Here is a 16,406-nt window from a genome sequence, read left to right as displayed (position 1 = left end):
TATTATTTAAGAAACAGATATTATTTCTTGTCTTTGGTATTTTTCTGATTTACTTTATTGGAGTAAGAGTTAAACATTAATTAAGACTTCTAGATTCTGGTAAAGTTTGGAGGTTTGGTTTTGTTTCATCTTTTTGTTTTGGTTTTCCCTCTCCTCTTGTAACCTTTATTAGATATAAAAAACAAAGAGCTGGGTAGTTGAGGGAGTGAGAGAGCTAAAACTAGACCACTTTGAAGCTTATGCAGAGGTGGTTACATAAAGAGTATAGAGCATTGGTTCAGTCTCTTGACAAGCAAGTATCACGAGAAGTAATTCTTATTCTAGTATCAAACATAATAGTCCTTTAAAATCTCTTTTGGAATGTTGAAAAGAGATCAAATGAAACCTTCAGAATGATTATTTATAGGGTAAGAAGAAACCTCCAATTTCATTCACCCATTGTAGCTCCACATTCTCATTTTAATGCTCAGTCCACAGTGGCGATGGTAAAAGATGTTCTGCACCTGCAGAGATGGCAGTGGGAGAGGGGACATCACCTTTCCGTTTATTGCTTGTTGCAGTTTGGCCTGTTTACAGACAGAATTGCTGTGTGGGTGCTTCCAGTGAAGAGTGAAGGGAATCAAGGTAGCAAGCAGCAAGAAATCAGCATTTACACACGTCCCGTGAATTGGCTAATTTTTAACATGCAGTTAGTTAAGAAATGATTACAGCCTGAGGAGTCATGACCTCAACTTTTCATCAGCTCCATTGGATTGTGCCTCAGTTTGGAAATGAAGGAGGTATGTGGGAAGTTTTAATTGTACCTGTGTGATTTATCCCTAGTCAGCTCTTTAATTTCTTCTGGCTGTCTGAGGTTTCCGACATGCTGTAAATTTCCCCAACTTTTTCATTATCTGCAATTTCTTTATGACTCGTGAATCGGAGTGGAGAGAGAGTGTGGATTTACAGCGGAGATAAACATGTCCATAAAGTCTGTATCTGTGTCAGTAATTGTACTGCTGTCAGTGACTGTCCTGTTTTACAGGCCTCTCTTGGGAAAGGAACCGGCTTCACTACCAGCAGCAGTGAAGTGCTTGCTTTGATTTGCATTAACTTGCTGCGAGATTAGGTAGGAATGGTGGGGTAGGAATTGATACCGGATCTTGGCCTCTCTTGTTTGTTTGTATGTTTCTGTGTTTGTTTAAGGTGAAATGACTTTGTGTTGGATAACTGTGTGTTGAAAATAGAACATGGACAATGTTTGTTTCCTAAGTGCAAGTGCATTTATTTTTGGGTATGGTATGAAAAATCCTTTCTAACTTCACTTTACACAATGCATTTAATGTGCTTTTCCTTTTCTATCACTACTGATAATTAAACTTGTGTCTTTTCATCTTTCCATTTTCCTTTTCTTTGAGTTTAAACATGGGATTTCTCTCTTAGAGCATTCATTTGTCTTCAAGAGTGGGACTAGCCAGAGTCTGGATGATGACCTCATCTGCCATGTCTTAATACTCAACTGTTGATGGTTCCTTCTTGATGGCTTGAAGTGGTATGCCTGTGACCATTTGCTGTGAGAGAGGAAGTCTTAAAATAAAGAGGAATTCTACATATTCCTGTCTTCAAAGACCCTTCAGGAATCCTGTAGTGTTTTCTTTGTTATAGCAGTTGTGAAAAGAAACTGAAGTTAAGTGAAGCCGTTTTAAAATAGATGGAGAATCAAACATACACTTTTCTTTTTTATATTTGATATTTGAGCAGATCCCTCAAAAATAAAAACTGTCTTTGCATATCCTGAACCTTCTGTGAAACTTTTAAGAGTAGCGGGTGACAGTACAGTTTAACAAAGAGAGGATAAGATGCATAATAAAGCTCAACCTTCAGTCAGCCCATGAGCCCAAATAATATGGAACGTTATCTTGTTGATAACTTTTATCACCTTTAACTTCTCTTACTTCTTCTGCTTGCATTCTTTTGCCATCTTTCTACCAGCAGATGGGAGAGGGAAGATTAAAGGAGATGCTATAACATGAGATTATTTGGCTTTTTTCTAGAAGCTGTAGGGGAAAAGTATGGTTAGAGAAAACTATGGCTGAAATGAAATTCGAAATTATTTGTGGTTTTAATTCTTTCTCTCTCCTCTTGCCATGATAGGGTTTCTTCTTACTCAACAGGGAGAAACATCTTTGAGTGAGACGAATAAGCTACTCAGACCCTTTAGTTACTATTAGTGAACTTGCCCTCCTTTAGAACAAGGACCCCCTTTCCACTCATTTTTGTCTTTCCCATCATGCCAAGCCGTGTTCTTCATGGAATAAGCTTGTGAAGTTACATTGTTAACTAATTCTAGTTTGGGAAAACATCTAGTATATGGTTTACTCAGTCCAACCTAACAAACACATGCACAATAACCTAAAATAACTGACCAAGCAAAACTTCCAGTTATCCCCTTAACTTGGTGCTGTGTGCTGTGCTTAGTCGCTCAGTCATGTCTGATTCTGGAAGGCCAGGCCCCTCTGTCCATGGGGATTCTCCAGACAAGAATACTACAGTGGGTTGCCATTCCCTTCTCCAGGGGATCTTTCCCACCCAGGGATCAAACCAGGGTCTTCTGCATTGAAGGTAGATTCTTTACTGTCTGAGCCACCAGGGAAGCCCAAGTTGGTGCTGTAACATCCTAGTTTATGAACGTAAAGAATTGTTTCCTTTAGTGAGTCCAATATTGGAGGTGCTTGACATCCATTTTGCTGTTGACCTTTATTTTTTATCTTTTATCCATTTTGTAGAGTCTGATTATAAACATATTCAGTTTAGACTAAGATAAGGAGCTTCATCCCTATGCCGGCCCAGTTAGTCAAAAGAAGAATGAGATGTCTAGCTAGGTCTGACCATAGAAATAAGCTTTCTGATAGCTCAGGTTGAAAGGCTTATTATTGCTAACAGTAGCTCCTCCCTGAAAATGTTTAGTTTTATAAGTGTAGAATTCTAGAGTTCTTCCTGGAACTTTGCAGAGGAAGCATTTTTCTCCTGGTTGAAGAGAAAATAGTTTATGGTTGTCTGCTTCTATTTCTGCTGCTGTCAGCTGTCAAGTTTGGTAAAAACAAGGGTTTTAATTAGCCAACAATCTCAGTGTTGGAACATAATGACATTAACAAAGAAGAGAGCAACACAAGAAAAGATTACTTGAATATTAAGTTGTATACCTACTGTTCACTGAAGGGGGTCCACAGAAGGGATTGGTAACGTTGTCTTAAATGTTTAGTAACCGTAGGCACTGGATGGCACAGGCCAGTGACTGTCTCTCACTTGAAAAAGCTCAGGCAATGTCTTCCTCCCTCTCCTTAGTCAGGAATCCAGGAGTAACCAGGCTTGAAACTAAAGGGAGGGCTGGAGCATGATTGATCTGTTAACTGTTTGTAGAAAGGATACTTCTTAGGTGACTATCCTCCTGGGTGGTTTACTTTTTAAGATCCCAGACTTCCTTAGAGGTGTAGGTTAAAGATAACTTATTTACAAATTAGCAAATAAATGAATATCAATGTCATAAATATATCGGGAAAGAAGCCCCTTTCCACTAGCTTAAGAAGAAATTACATTGTCTTCTTTTCCTCCACTGGTTCATCATGAAAAAATTTTAAGCATCCATGAACTCACCATAGCCATAGATATGGATATCGATGTGTGTATATGTGTGTATGGTTTTTTTTTTCCCCCCTCTCCTTGAACTATTTTGAAATAAGTTTCTGACATCAGGCACTTTACCCCTAAATACTTCAGGATACATTTCCTAAGAATAAGGACAGCTTCCTGCATAATAATGCTGTTATCACATCCAAGAAAAATTAACAATGATTGCAAAATACCTCATATCCTTTCACATTCAGAATTTCTCAATTGTCTCAAAATTTTGTGTAGCTTTCTTTTTTTAACCAAGATTCAATGAAAGTTAAGGCACTATAAATGCCAATACATTCTTTTTTTTTTTTTTTTGCCAATACATTCTTGATAGAAGAACATTTAGTGTTAAATTCTGCACACCAGCTTTTTAAATAAATATTTACTAGTTTTTTTTTCTATAATGAACATGTATTTACTCAAATGACTATCGTTTTCCTCTAGAATATTGAGTTTCAAGTTCTCCGTCTCCATTAAGCCTGCTTTATCCAGCTTCTTTAATCTCTTTCTGGTATTTTCCCCTTCTCCTAGCAGAATTAGCTGTAGAATTGACCTTTTCTCCAATAACTACCTCACTCCACAGTCAGAGTAATATTTTTGAAACACAAATTGACATGGCCTTATTCTCCTGTTCTTGGAATAAAATTTTTTTAAAAAACCAAATCTTTACATTGGTGTTACAGCTCTGCATGGCTTGGCCTTTTTCACACCATGTTCATCTCACATGATTCTTCCCTGTCTGAGGGAAACTCCTAAAGAGGAAAAAGTGAGGTAAGAATTCAAGAAATACTTCTTGGAAGAGATGAAACTTAAATAGAAGTTACTGGCTAATATTTGTAGTATATGGTAAGAAAGAAGACACTTTGGACTGAGAAGCAGTTTGGGGGTGTGAATTGGTTAGAGTACGAGATCTGTGGTTGGAAAAGTGAGGAGGATCTAAATTATGGAAAGCCTGAGGAATCATTTTCAAAAGTCTAGCAGTCACCTCCAGAGAGAATTGAAGGGTGTGGTGATGGGGCTGAGAAACCAGCTAGGAAGCTGTTGCGTTCGGGATTGCAGTAACTGCTTATAATAGATAGGATGGTGTGAATGCAAAGGAGGGGACAGATAAGAGATATTTGTAGGGAGAGAACTAGATATGAAATTGTAATAAAAAACTGGAGAGACATAAGAGTAAAAATCATGTCAAGATTTTAAGCCACTGTGACCAGGAGAATACAATTTAGGGTGGAAGTGGGGTATACATTATAAAACTTCAGTTTTGTTTGCCAAAGTGCCATTAAGGCATCACTGAAATGAATAACTTAGCTATCAGGGTTATAGGCTAAAAGATTGTGGATATCAGGTCTATTAGGATGAAGTTCAGCTACATATAACTGAGGCTTCTTTCTTTTTACTCCCCGTTATTAGTGTCCAGCTTCCATCCTATAGGATACCTCATGGTCAAAGATGATTGCTAGAGATCTAGCCATTGGGCCTGAGTTGTAGGCCAGAAGAATGTGAGAAGGGAGAAAGACAGGAACGAGTATCATAAAACTACCTCCTTCCCTCTTAAGCAGCCTTCCTGGAAATCCCACAGAATTTAGTCATTTGAACTGACTGACATGACTAGCTGCAAAAAAAAAAATGTGCTCTTTTATCCTGGGTTGTAATTTTGCTGGGTAAAAATTGAAAGTGTGAAAGTGTAAGTCGCTCAGCTGTGTCGGACTCCACCCCACAGACTGTACAGTCCATGAATTCTCCAGGCCAGAATACTGGAGTGGGTAGCCTTTCCCTTCTCCAGGGGATCTTCCCAACCCAGGGATCGAACCCAGGTCTCCACACTGCAGGCGGATTCTTTACCAGCTGAGCCACCAGGGAAGCCCAAGAATACTGGAGTGGGTAGCCCATCCCTTCTCTAGCAGATCTTCCCGACCCAGGAATCGAACTGGGGTCTCCTGAATTGCAGGCAGATTCAAAGTAAGAACTGGGGTTCTTTTAATAAGAAGGAAAGGGAGAAGAAGTATTGGGATAAGCAACCAACATTCTCTGCCACAGGGAGCAAGAGACCTGTGGAAGAGCGATGATTGGTCAGTAGATGTAGAAGAATGGGAGGTGATGGTTATATAGAAAAAGTTCAGAATCACTTTTTTTGTATGGATGGATGTTATTCTGTGAATTGGACTTCATTCTTATAATTTGTTGATTATCTTGTGTGAATTATAATCAAAGTGTAGGGAGTGATTCTGTTTTCTTTATTGTATGTTTGATATTCTAGAAATGAGTGAACGCATGCCCAGCAAGTCTTTTTAAGAGATCTTGCAGACCTTTTTGTCTTTCTGAGAGGTGGTTTCCAAGGAAGTAACTAGAAGATCTCAACTTTTCTTTAATCTTTTGGAGGGAAATCACTCAAGAAATGGTCAGCATTTAATATTGACCATTTTTTAATAGTCAGCTTTTAATATTTGTGTGCACTCAGCAGGTTCTGAGTGGATATTTCTAGTTATGAAGAGAAACACTTTCCATATATTTACCAGGATTCTAAGATACAAAAAAACAGATTGTTCAAGTAAAATTTTGTTTTATACAGTTAACCTGGACTAGGGAATCCAAGGGCTAATTGCTATTTTCACTGTGTCTCACATAGCCTTGATTATAATAGGCTATCATTATTTATTGAATGAATGAATGAATGATTTCTAAAGCTTGATTATGTAGGTTCTGGTGATATTACTGTTTAACATAATAGAATTTGCTTTATAGCCAGTAAAAAAAAAAAAACCTATAATACCCTTTACTAATACATTACATAGTTAATGTAATATATAATTATTATAAGTAATGCAATATTCATATAATAAGATATTTTCATAATGACTATATTGCTAGTTTAAAAAATAATCTTAACTCCTAAGAATACTTTTTGGCAAAATACATAAATAGATTCATTTAGAAGCCTTTTTTGAAAACTTGGCCCCAAATGCCAGATAAAGCTGTTAGACTTATGCTGCTTAAGATGGTAAAAATTAGCATTTTCACTCTTCATGTTTAGAGACAACTCCTTGCTTTCCTTGCAGCACTGTCAGCTGCAGAGTGTGCATGATTTGGGCCCACTTCTGGTGCCTGGGTTCTCATCCTCTCGGTGGCGTCAGTGTTAAGGCAGCCTTCTCTACCTCCTCGATCCATATTAAACCTGTCTTGGGAAGAGTCTGTTTATTGTATAATATAGCTACACTGGCGCTCTATGACAGTATCTTTTGCTGCCTCATTAACTCCGGAGCATTAGAACAAGATAAAAATGCCCTAAAGCCTCTTATCTGATGTCTGGTGTAACCTGCTGAGAGCGGGGTGCCATTAGTTTATGTTAGAAATCAAATGGCCCTCTCCAGTGCGGGAAGTACTGATTAAACCTGAAGTGTCCCTGGAGGACTCTACAGCTGTCACAAGGGTGGTGGCTGTCCCTCACCAAAAGGGAAATCTGGGCCAGAGGTCCCAGTGGGGTGGTGCTTTAAGTACGCGCACGTGGCTGCCCCAGCTGTTCTGCTTTGCCTAATGAATTGTTTTACAAGAAGAGGCTGGGTATTGTCATCACAAGCTGCCTTCCTTAGGGACTGGAGCAGGCCAAATAATAAGTAATGTTAGTGATGGTAATTGAAATGTGATGATTCTCCTGGGATCTTGATAGCCTAGAGCTGGTTGGCACTTGTGGATTGTCTTGTCCTACCAAGGCCCTATATGGAGTGTGCCTTTTTTGTTTTTTTTTCCCAATTTCATAATAATGTTGTGATTTTTTTCCCCCTCTCCTTCCCACTATAAAAGTTTACTGACCAAGGCAATCTTGGGAATGTTGTAGTGGCTTTAGGTAAAAAAGGAACAGCTTTGACTTTTTCATTCAAATTATCAACACTCCAGTAGTAAAGAAGTCTTTTGGGGAAGCACTGTAGAGATCTCACCAGACTTTAAAAAAAAACATTTTAAACTTATACAAGTAATTCAAGCTCTTGATTAAAAAAATTTTTTTTTCATAGTATGGGAGGGTATGAAAGTGTTAGTCACTCAGTCGTGTCTGACTCTTTGTGACCCCATGGACTGCGGCCAACCATGCTCCTCTGTCCATGGAATTGTTCAGGCAATACTGGAGTGGGTTGCTATTTCCTTCTTCAGGGAGGATATGAAGTGAAAAGTAAAGACCTTACCTGCTGAACTTATTCAAGGCAACCATCAATGGTTTCTCCATGAACATTTCCAGACATTTCTGTGTATTAATGAAGTTTATGTATGTTCCCCCACACAGATGAGATCATAATACATATACATGTTTTGTAACTTGTTTTTTCCTCCTCACAATTATCTTGGATATCTTTCCACAGCAGTACAGATAGATCTACCTCATTGTTTCTCAGTTGCTTCATGGAATTTCGTAGTGTGGGTATACCTATACTATGCTCTTTTGTTAAAAAAAAAATTGTTTTATTTTTGGCTGTGCTGGGGCTTTGTTGCTATGCCAACTTTTCTCTGGTTGAGGCGAGCAGGGGCTACTCTAGTGGCAGCGCACAGACTTCTCGTTGTAGTAGCTTCTCGTTGTGGAGCATGAGCTGTAGGGTGCATGGGCTTAGTAGTTGCGGTGCTCGGGGTTAGTTGCCCCACGGCATGTAGAATCGTCCCACACCAGGGATCCAACCCTTGTCCCCCGAGTTGACAGATGGATTCTTAATCACTGGACCCCAGGGAAGTTCCAGTGCTAGACTCTTTGTAGACAGTTTGACTTGGACCTATGAGTGAATACTTACCCAGCCAATTGGTTGCACTTACTGATTTGTGTTCCATGGTTCAACCTATGATTTTACATGAAGTGATTTCCCCTCTTCAGGAATGTTGCTTTTACTTCCAAGACTGTTTTAAAATAGAAAATATCAGAGGCCAAACTTTTTTGGAGGAATGGTGTGAGTCTAGTCATGGATCATCAGCTGGACATAATGTAGTGATTTGCACCCTGCTGTGTGTTTTAAATTCTTTGCTTAGTTTAATGAGACGTGTTCTGTCCCAGATAGGTGGGGAAAACAAATAGCCTTTAGTGGATGTTGTCTAAGGCATTGACCGGAGGCTTCCTCTGAAGTTGAATGAGTATTTTCTCCCCTAATTTTCTACCTCACAAGTTCCAAGAATCAAGTTATGAATGCAGTAATGGACTTGGAAAATGTTTTGTCAGCACGTGAAAATGAGGACTTAGGTTTCTTGTGTAACAGCTTGGCTAACAAAGGAAGTTTGTGCCTCATGAACTTTAGGGCCCTTGCTGGGAGTGGCAGTGTGATGAATGAAGCAAAGCAATTTTCTAGGAGCATTTCAGGGCAGTGATGGGAGAAATCAGTTGTCGTCTCAGGCTAACAGAAACCTAATTTTAGTTACATCCATCTTCAATAGGATCTATGCAAATTGAGTGGTAAAAATTTTCATTTCCATCAAAAGTAGGAACATTGTAGGTCTTTTTAACTCAAAGCTCTTTAGATTAATTCTCTCAACACTTCAAAGTTCTGATTTGCCCAAGTATGGAAGAGATGTCATTCTAATAAATTGTGAAGTGCCAACGAGTTTTGTTTCAAATTTCTTACACCATATTTTTCCTCCTTGATGTTAGTCATTTGAATTGTTATACAGTGCTTAATACTTGGAGGCCATTATTAGTAACAATTACTGTTGATATACAACTTACTTATTGTCCAAGTCTTCTTCAGTATATTCTTGGGAGACATAGGTATCCAGTGATTTCTGGGGCTCTTGGGTGCTGTTTGGAGATCCTCTAGACCTGTGCTGCTCAAAATGGTAGCCACTAGCTGCATGTGACTGTTTAAAGTTAAATTAATTAAAGTTAAACAAAATTTAGAATATAACTCCTCAGTTGTACTCCTCAGTAAATGCTCTTGGTAGGCACCTGCAGCTCATATCTACCCCTTTGGACGGCACAGACATAGAGCAGTTGCATCCAGTGGCAGTACTCTAAATGTTGACTAACTGTGTATTCCCTGTGAACCGAGAATCATTTTTACATTTTTAAAGAGTTATAAAAATAAAACAAAAACTGGTAGAGTATGAGACAGAGACTGAATGTGACCCACAAAACCTAACATATTAACTGTCTAGCCCTTTACATGAAAAGTTCGCTGACATTTGAACCCGTGTCCACTTCTCTTGATAACGTTTCAGTTTTCTGATCAAGTTAGATTAGGGGTTTCCCCAAGGCACCAGATGATTGTGAATCTGTTGAGCAAATTAGGCAAGTTTGGAAGAGAGTTTCTTAGAGACAGAACACAAGTGAGATGAGATTCGAACTAGGTAAAATTCTTTGTACTATAAATGACCAACTTGCAGCAAACAGCTTTGTGAATAATACCTACAGTGTAACAGAACATCATTCTGACTTTATACACTATTTTGTGTCTTTTAAGTACTGTGTTCTCTTATCTTACTCTGAAAGAAATAGAATGAATAGGAATACATTTCAGCGGATGTGTTTGACCTTTCAACAAAGAATTTACCATGAAGATTTTTAACTATTCAGTTTATCTTTGACTGTCAAATTATTTCAGTCAATTTCTCCTAGGAAAAATGTAGCAAAAAGATGCTTCTGCTGGTTTTTCTCAACATCTGAGAGAATCTTCCCTTGCCAAATGTCACTCTAACAATTTCTCATTAAATATAAAGCTTATGAAATCTGCCTGTAAAATGAGCATCTGGTATTTCTGTGGTAAATTAGAGTCAAATTATTGCTTTCAGGGTAGGCCCTTGACACTCATGGAGGAACTTTATGAATTCCCAAGTTTGTGATAACCTTATAGCATATCATTTTTGCTGTAAAATGCAGTAAGATATGGTTGAAAAAAATTCAGTTTACCCCTTTAGGCTTTTCATGTGAACTATTACATAATTAGAAGTAATTCTTCCACTAAAACAAATGCTATGCTACAGTATATTGAATCATTAGCGGAAGGATTAATTTGGATTTGTCTGAATCTTCATATTCAAAGTAGTGATACCAGATTATTATAGACTGTATGGTGAGATCATAAAATGTATTGAACTACAGAAAAAGTCATGTTTCAGCATTAGCTTTGGAGAAAGAGGATGTAAGAGACATAATTGTAAGATGGTATTATGAGGGGGAACCTTCCTGAAGTGATAGCTTTTTTCTAAAGAACACTATGAGTGGTAGTTGTTTATTGCTTTTATTCCCTGGTACAGAATCAGTGCAAATTTTATTACCTAAAGCTTTATTCACTGATCATAACTTGTTTTGATGTCAATTAGCAGTTTTCCGTATTAGAACTTTGATTAAATTTATGAACGCTCCCCTCCCAGATTTCTTCTAAATCTTCGATGTCATCCTCTTTGTCATTCTTTGCAAAATCATCTCTAAGTCTTCTTGCTCTTCTAATTCTTTCATGTCACTTTTATGTGTGCCCGCCAAACCTTTACCACCCTCTTGTCTTGTCAGCATTAATGCTATACTCTTTATTACTTGTGACAATAATCTCCTTGAAGTCATACACTGCCTTCTTTCATAAGGCACACGAATAAACATTTACCCTTTTGGATCACCCAATCTCCAGTAAGAGATTCCATAATATTTCTTACATAATCAAGGATGTACCTCTTCTAAAGCTGGAAGTTACCAAATTTGAGACCTTTGTTCACAGCACTTTATGATGCCAGTGAAAGTATAGCAAAGTCATATACTTTGAGCTTGTGTTTTACACTCCGCTTGAAAAGTCAGAAGCATTAAGTGGAAGAAGCATCACCTTGACTTAGTAGTTGCAAACTATAGTCATTAAGGACAACCTTGCACATTGTCCATGATGGGGAGAACTGAAATTCCAGCTTTTTAGAAATTAGATACTTCTGTTTCTGGCATAAGGTATTTATAAAACAAGTCCAAGAAAAACATTGCCCTGTATCTGAGGTTTTTTTATTAGCATATCAATATTTGGAAGGGAGTTCTTTTTATGTCCGGAGGCTCTCATATTAATAGGGCAAACATAATTTTTCCATAAAGTCTGCACAGTTACTACCCAGTAGATAAGTCAGCCTGAACTTTAACTCCGTAAACTCTATAAGGATATGTGAGCATCTGAGTTTTTCACCACTTAGTTCCCAACACTTATATAATTTAGACATGACAAATATCTAATTGTCTAATAGGAGCTTACCTTTCTTTTTTTTTTTTTTCTCTTTTTTTTTTTCTTTTTTTTTTTTTTTTAAAATATGGAACGCTTCACGAATTTGCGTGTCATCCTTGCGCAGGGGCCATGCTAATCTTCTCTGTATCGTTCCAATTTTAGTACATGTGCTGCCGAAGCGAGCACAGGAGCTTACCTTTCTTCTGTCATGATTTATGTTTATAAAGGCATTTTCTTTTTGTGTAAGTCAATTTTATCTATGTTCAACAATTTCTTATTATGGCTTACTAATCCTTCCTGTTTATGAACCCTTTACATTTCTCCTAAATCACATTGTGGTCATGAGTTCCATTTTCCAGTATCATTCTCAGTGCCTTATCAGCTTTCATTAAAGTTCTTTTTTCCTCTCTCTCTGTACTGAAGAATGTTTTGATAAAAGCTGGTGTACTTTCCGTTAACATTACTCTACGCCTCTGGATATATGATGGAACTATTCATTTCACAGATCCGAGCCAGCCCCAAGAGAAGTATTCCATCCATCCTTTATTCCAAATTTGTGGAAGCTTTTTAGTCCTTTCTAGTTTCCAATAGTGTTAGTTTTATTATGTAAACAAGTACCTCTAGGGAATGTCAGAGTCACGGTGAGATGAAGGTGGTGTGTGGACTGCTAGGCTCACTCAGTAGCTGAATGACTGCTCCTTCAGTGTGTTGAGAGTAGTTTCTCAACAAAATTGCAAGTAAACACCAGTGTTATATTGACTTTCATGCTTTCATGGTTGAAATCTCACAGATATTAAAAGACTTGAATTTAGTTACTATAACTTATACATTTATGAGTTGTTCAGAATAACTTTTCATTCTGTTCTGAGCACCAAAGAATTGATGCTTTTGAACTGTGGTGTTGGAGAAGACTCTTGAGAGTCCCTTGGACTGCAAGGAGATCCAACCAGTCCATCCTAAAGAAGATCAGTCCTGGGTGTTCATTGAAGGGGCTGGTGTTGAAGCTGAAACTCCAAAACTTTGGCCACCTGATGTGGAGAGCTGACTCGTTTGAAAAAAAACCCTGATGCTGGGAAAGATTGAGGGCAGGAGGAGAAGGGGACGACAGAGGATGAGATGGTTGGATGGCATCACCGACACAATGGACATGGGTTTGGGTGGACTCCGGGAGTTGGTGATGGACAGGGAGGCCTGGCATGCTGGTTCATGGGGTCGCAGAGTCGGATACGACTGAGCGACTGAACTGAACTGAACAGAATAACTTGTTTTCCTCTTTAAGTATAAAGTATAGAAAAATTCAGGTTTTTTTGTAATGGCATTATTTAGCCTTGGGTTTAAGGTAGCAGTCTCATTTTCTCTGGAATTTTTGTGGCACAGTTAGAAGGAAATAAATGGTTTTTGGCCACAGATGAGATCTAATGATTATTTTCTTTAGTTAAGAATTCTACCATTAGAAATTACATTGGATTCTGTTTTCATTGTTCAGCACCATTGTGTAAATTGAGTGTATGCCAGTATAGGTTGTTCCCACCTACATTAGCTTTGGTGTTAGGTGAGTGTAAGCGGAGAGGAGATCTTGTTATATTCCAGTTTGCATGATTAACCTTGTGAGGCTTATGGATCCTTCCATATGGGAACTACCCCTTTACTTTATTTAGGTCAAGAATGAAGCTGGTTTTGCAGAAATTAACAAGTAAATCTTAAAAGTCACATGGAAGTACAAGAGACCCAGAAGAGCTAAATAATCTTGAAAAAGAACAAAAGTGAAGTCTCACACTTTCCAGTCTCAAAACTTAGTACAGAACTACAAATAATCAAGAGGTACTGGCATGAGGTTAGCTATACAGATCAATGGAATGGAACTGAAAGTCCAGAAATAAATCCTCACATTTAAAGTCAGTTTTTGACAAAGGTGCCAGATCATTCAGTGGGGAAAACTACATGGTCTGTTTAACAAATGGTGCTGGGAAAATGGGATATCCACATGCAAAAACCCCAAATTAAACCCCCTGCCTTACACCATATACAAATGTTAATTCAAAAATGGATTATAGACCTAAACGTAAGAGCTAAAACTATAACACTCTTAGAAGAAAACGTAGGCATAAATCTTTATTGCCTTAGACTAGGCAGTATTTCTTAGATATGATACCAAAAGCATAAACAGAAAAAGAAAGTAATAAATTGGAGTTTTATGTCTCAAAGATACCATCAAGAAAGTAAAAAGACAGCCCCCAGAATGAGAGAAGACTTCTGCGAATCATTTCTGTGTTGTTTGACATCCAGAGTATATAAAAGGCTTCTTACAGCTCCAACAGTCAAAGACAGTCCCATCTTTAAAGTGAGCAAAGGATTTAATAGATATTTCTCCAAAGAAGATACACAAGTGGCCAATAAGCAGATGCAAAAATGCTAAATACCATTAATCATTAGGGAAATGCAAATCACAACCATGAGATAGTACTTCACACCCACTAAGATGACTATCATAAAAAGATGGACAGTAACACATATTGGTGAGGATGTGGAAAAATTGGAACCCTTTTGTGTTGTTGGTGAGGCTATAATAATTGTTCAGCCATTATGGAAAACAGTATGGTGGTTCCTAAAAAAAAGTAAAAATAGAATTAACTGCATGACCCAGCAATTCCAATTCTGGTCACATACCCCAAAGAATTGAAAGCAAGGACTGGAAGAGATATTTGTACATGCATGTTCATAGCAGCATAATTTGTAATTGCCAAAACATGGGAACAACCTGAGTGTCTATTGATGGATGAATGGATAAACAAAATGTGGTGTATTCATAGAGTGGAATATTATTTAGCCTTTAAAAGGAAGGAAATTTTGATACATACTACAACACAGTTGAGCTTGAGGACATGCTAAGTAGATAAGTGAGTCACAAAAAGAAAAATATGTGCGATTCTACTTATATAAGGTGCCCACTTATGTGAAAACAAAACAAAATATAAACTCCTTTCAAGGTGCTGATTAATCTGATTAGGATGGCAAGACAAATGTGTACAAGAAAGCATGTAGTAAGTGCCACTTTCATACCACAGGAGTTCAGAAGTGAGAGATCATAGCGGACTGGAGGTGGTTGGGTAGAGTCTTATTTAGAAAGTGACAGAGTAGTCAGATTCATAGAGACAGAAAGTAGAACTGTGATTTCCAGGAGCTGGGGGAGGGGAGAATGGGAGGTTATTATTTAGATGGGGATTTAATTAAATGTAATTTATTCAGTTTTACTTGATGAAAAAGGTCTGGACATTGGTTGAACAATAGCATGAATATACTTATTGCCACTGAAATGTAAAAATGGTTAGGATAGTAAAATGTATGTTATCAGTATTTTACCACAATTGAAGGAAGGGTGAATTTTATGGTATGTAGATTGTATATCAATTTTAAAATGAATTGTATGAAAAAAAAGAAGAAAACACAGAAATGAAACCAGTCGAGGAAGCCCAAAAAGATGTAAAGAAGTCCATTTAAGGCCTACTCCTAACTGAATGGTCTTTTTTGATGTGTTGTTGGTCTTTAAACAACACAGGTTCAAACTGTGTGAGTCTGCTTACACCGTCAGTTAGTTTGTTTTCAGTAAATAAGTACTACAGTACTACATACCCTGTAAGGGCTTCCCGGGTGGCACTAGTGGTAAGAAACCCTCTTACCAATGCAGGAGATTCAAGAGATGTAGGTTCGATCCCTGGGTCTGGAAGATCCCCTGGAAAAGGGAATGGCAACCCACTCCAATATTCTTGCCTGGGAAGTCCCATGGACAGAGGAGCCTGGTGGGCTACATACAGTCCATGGGGTCATGAAAAAGAGTTGGACACGACTGAGCACGCACACTGTATAGTGCTGCATAACCCATTGCTGGTTGAATGCAGATACGAAACTGTAGATACTGACGGCCGGATGTGAAGTTATACACGGGTTTTTGACCCTAACCCCTACATTGTTCAAAGTTCAACTGCATCTTGATTTTGTATTCCACTTTCTTCAATTCATCAGTGAATCACGCCGCCACTCTTCCCTTCATTCTTTCCCAAAGTAGATTTGAAATATCCTGATCATCCTTGGTACTTCTTTTAATGCCATGACCCTACCAAGGGTTCACATCTATTTCTTAGGATTTAGATATTATGGTAATAAACTGTGACCAGCTGAGGAAAGCAGTGTTCTCGAGTTTGGTTCTCAAAAACAAAGCATAAACTCCTTTCAAGGTGCTTATAATCTGATTAGGATGGCAAGGCATATGTGTACAAGAGAGCATGCACTAAGTGCCTCTTGAGTACCACAGGAATTCAAAAATGAGAGACCATAGTGGGCTGAAGGTGGTTGGATAGAGTCTTTTTTAAAAAAAATGACATTTAAACTAGAGTGAAAGAAACACTGTATTTCATCTTTGGCAAATTGGTTTCCTTCTCACTGTGAGATTTCATGTAAAATGTAGCATTCCATGCAGCAGTTACTGTTTGATTAACCTACACAGATCCTTTTTCTCATATCCTTTCCCTTGCTTGCAGTGTGCTGGTATAGTAAAAAGGCATCAAGGACAGGGAAGCCTGGAGTGCTGCAGTCCACCGGGTCGCA

At 38.1% G+C, this 16,406-nt stretch overlaps 1 protein-coding gene and 1 non-coding gene across 8 annotated transcripts in view; one reads left to right on the top strand and one right to left on the bottom strand.

The window, feature by feature from the left end:
* Nucleotides 1–16,406, top strand: part of LIN52 (lin-52 DREAM MuvB core complex component) — a 109,402-nt gene that overhangs the window by 42,669 nt on the left and 50,327 nt on the right. Inside the window, exon 6 of one of the 7 annotated variants that reach the window (XM_043920352.1) lies at nt 4,338–5,410. The exons of the other annotated variants lie outside the window; for them this stretch is intronic. Within the exon in view, the coding sequence (XP_043776287.1) occupies nt 4,338–4,382 (45 nt within the window). The 3' untranslated portion in view covers nt 4,383–5,410. Of the gene's footprint in view, nt 1–4,337; nt 5,411–16,406 lie in introns of those variants that run through there. 7 annotated transcript variants of the gene reach the window in all.
* Nucleotides 11,884–11,990, bottom strand: LOC122705937. Its single transcript, XR_006344208.1, has one exon. It is a non-coding gene; the product is annotated as a U6 spliceosomal RNA (small nuclear RNA).

Source organism: Cervus elaphus, chromosome 12, assembly GCF_910594005.1.
Source record: "Cervus elaphus chromosome 12, mCerEla1.1, whole genome shotgun sequence".
Classification (NCBI taxonomy): Eukaryota; Metazoa; Chordata; class Mammalia; order Artiodactyla; family Cervidae; genus Cervus; species Cervus elaphus.
Note: the sequence above shows the minus strand (reverse complement) of the source record. Positions and strands in the feature narration are given on the sequence as shown.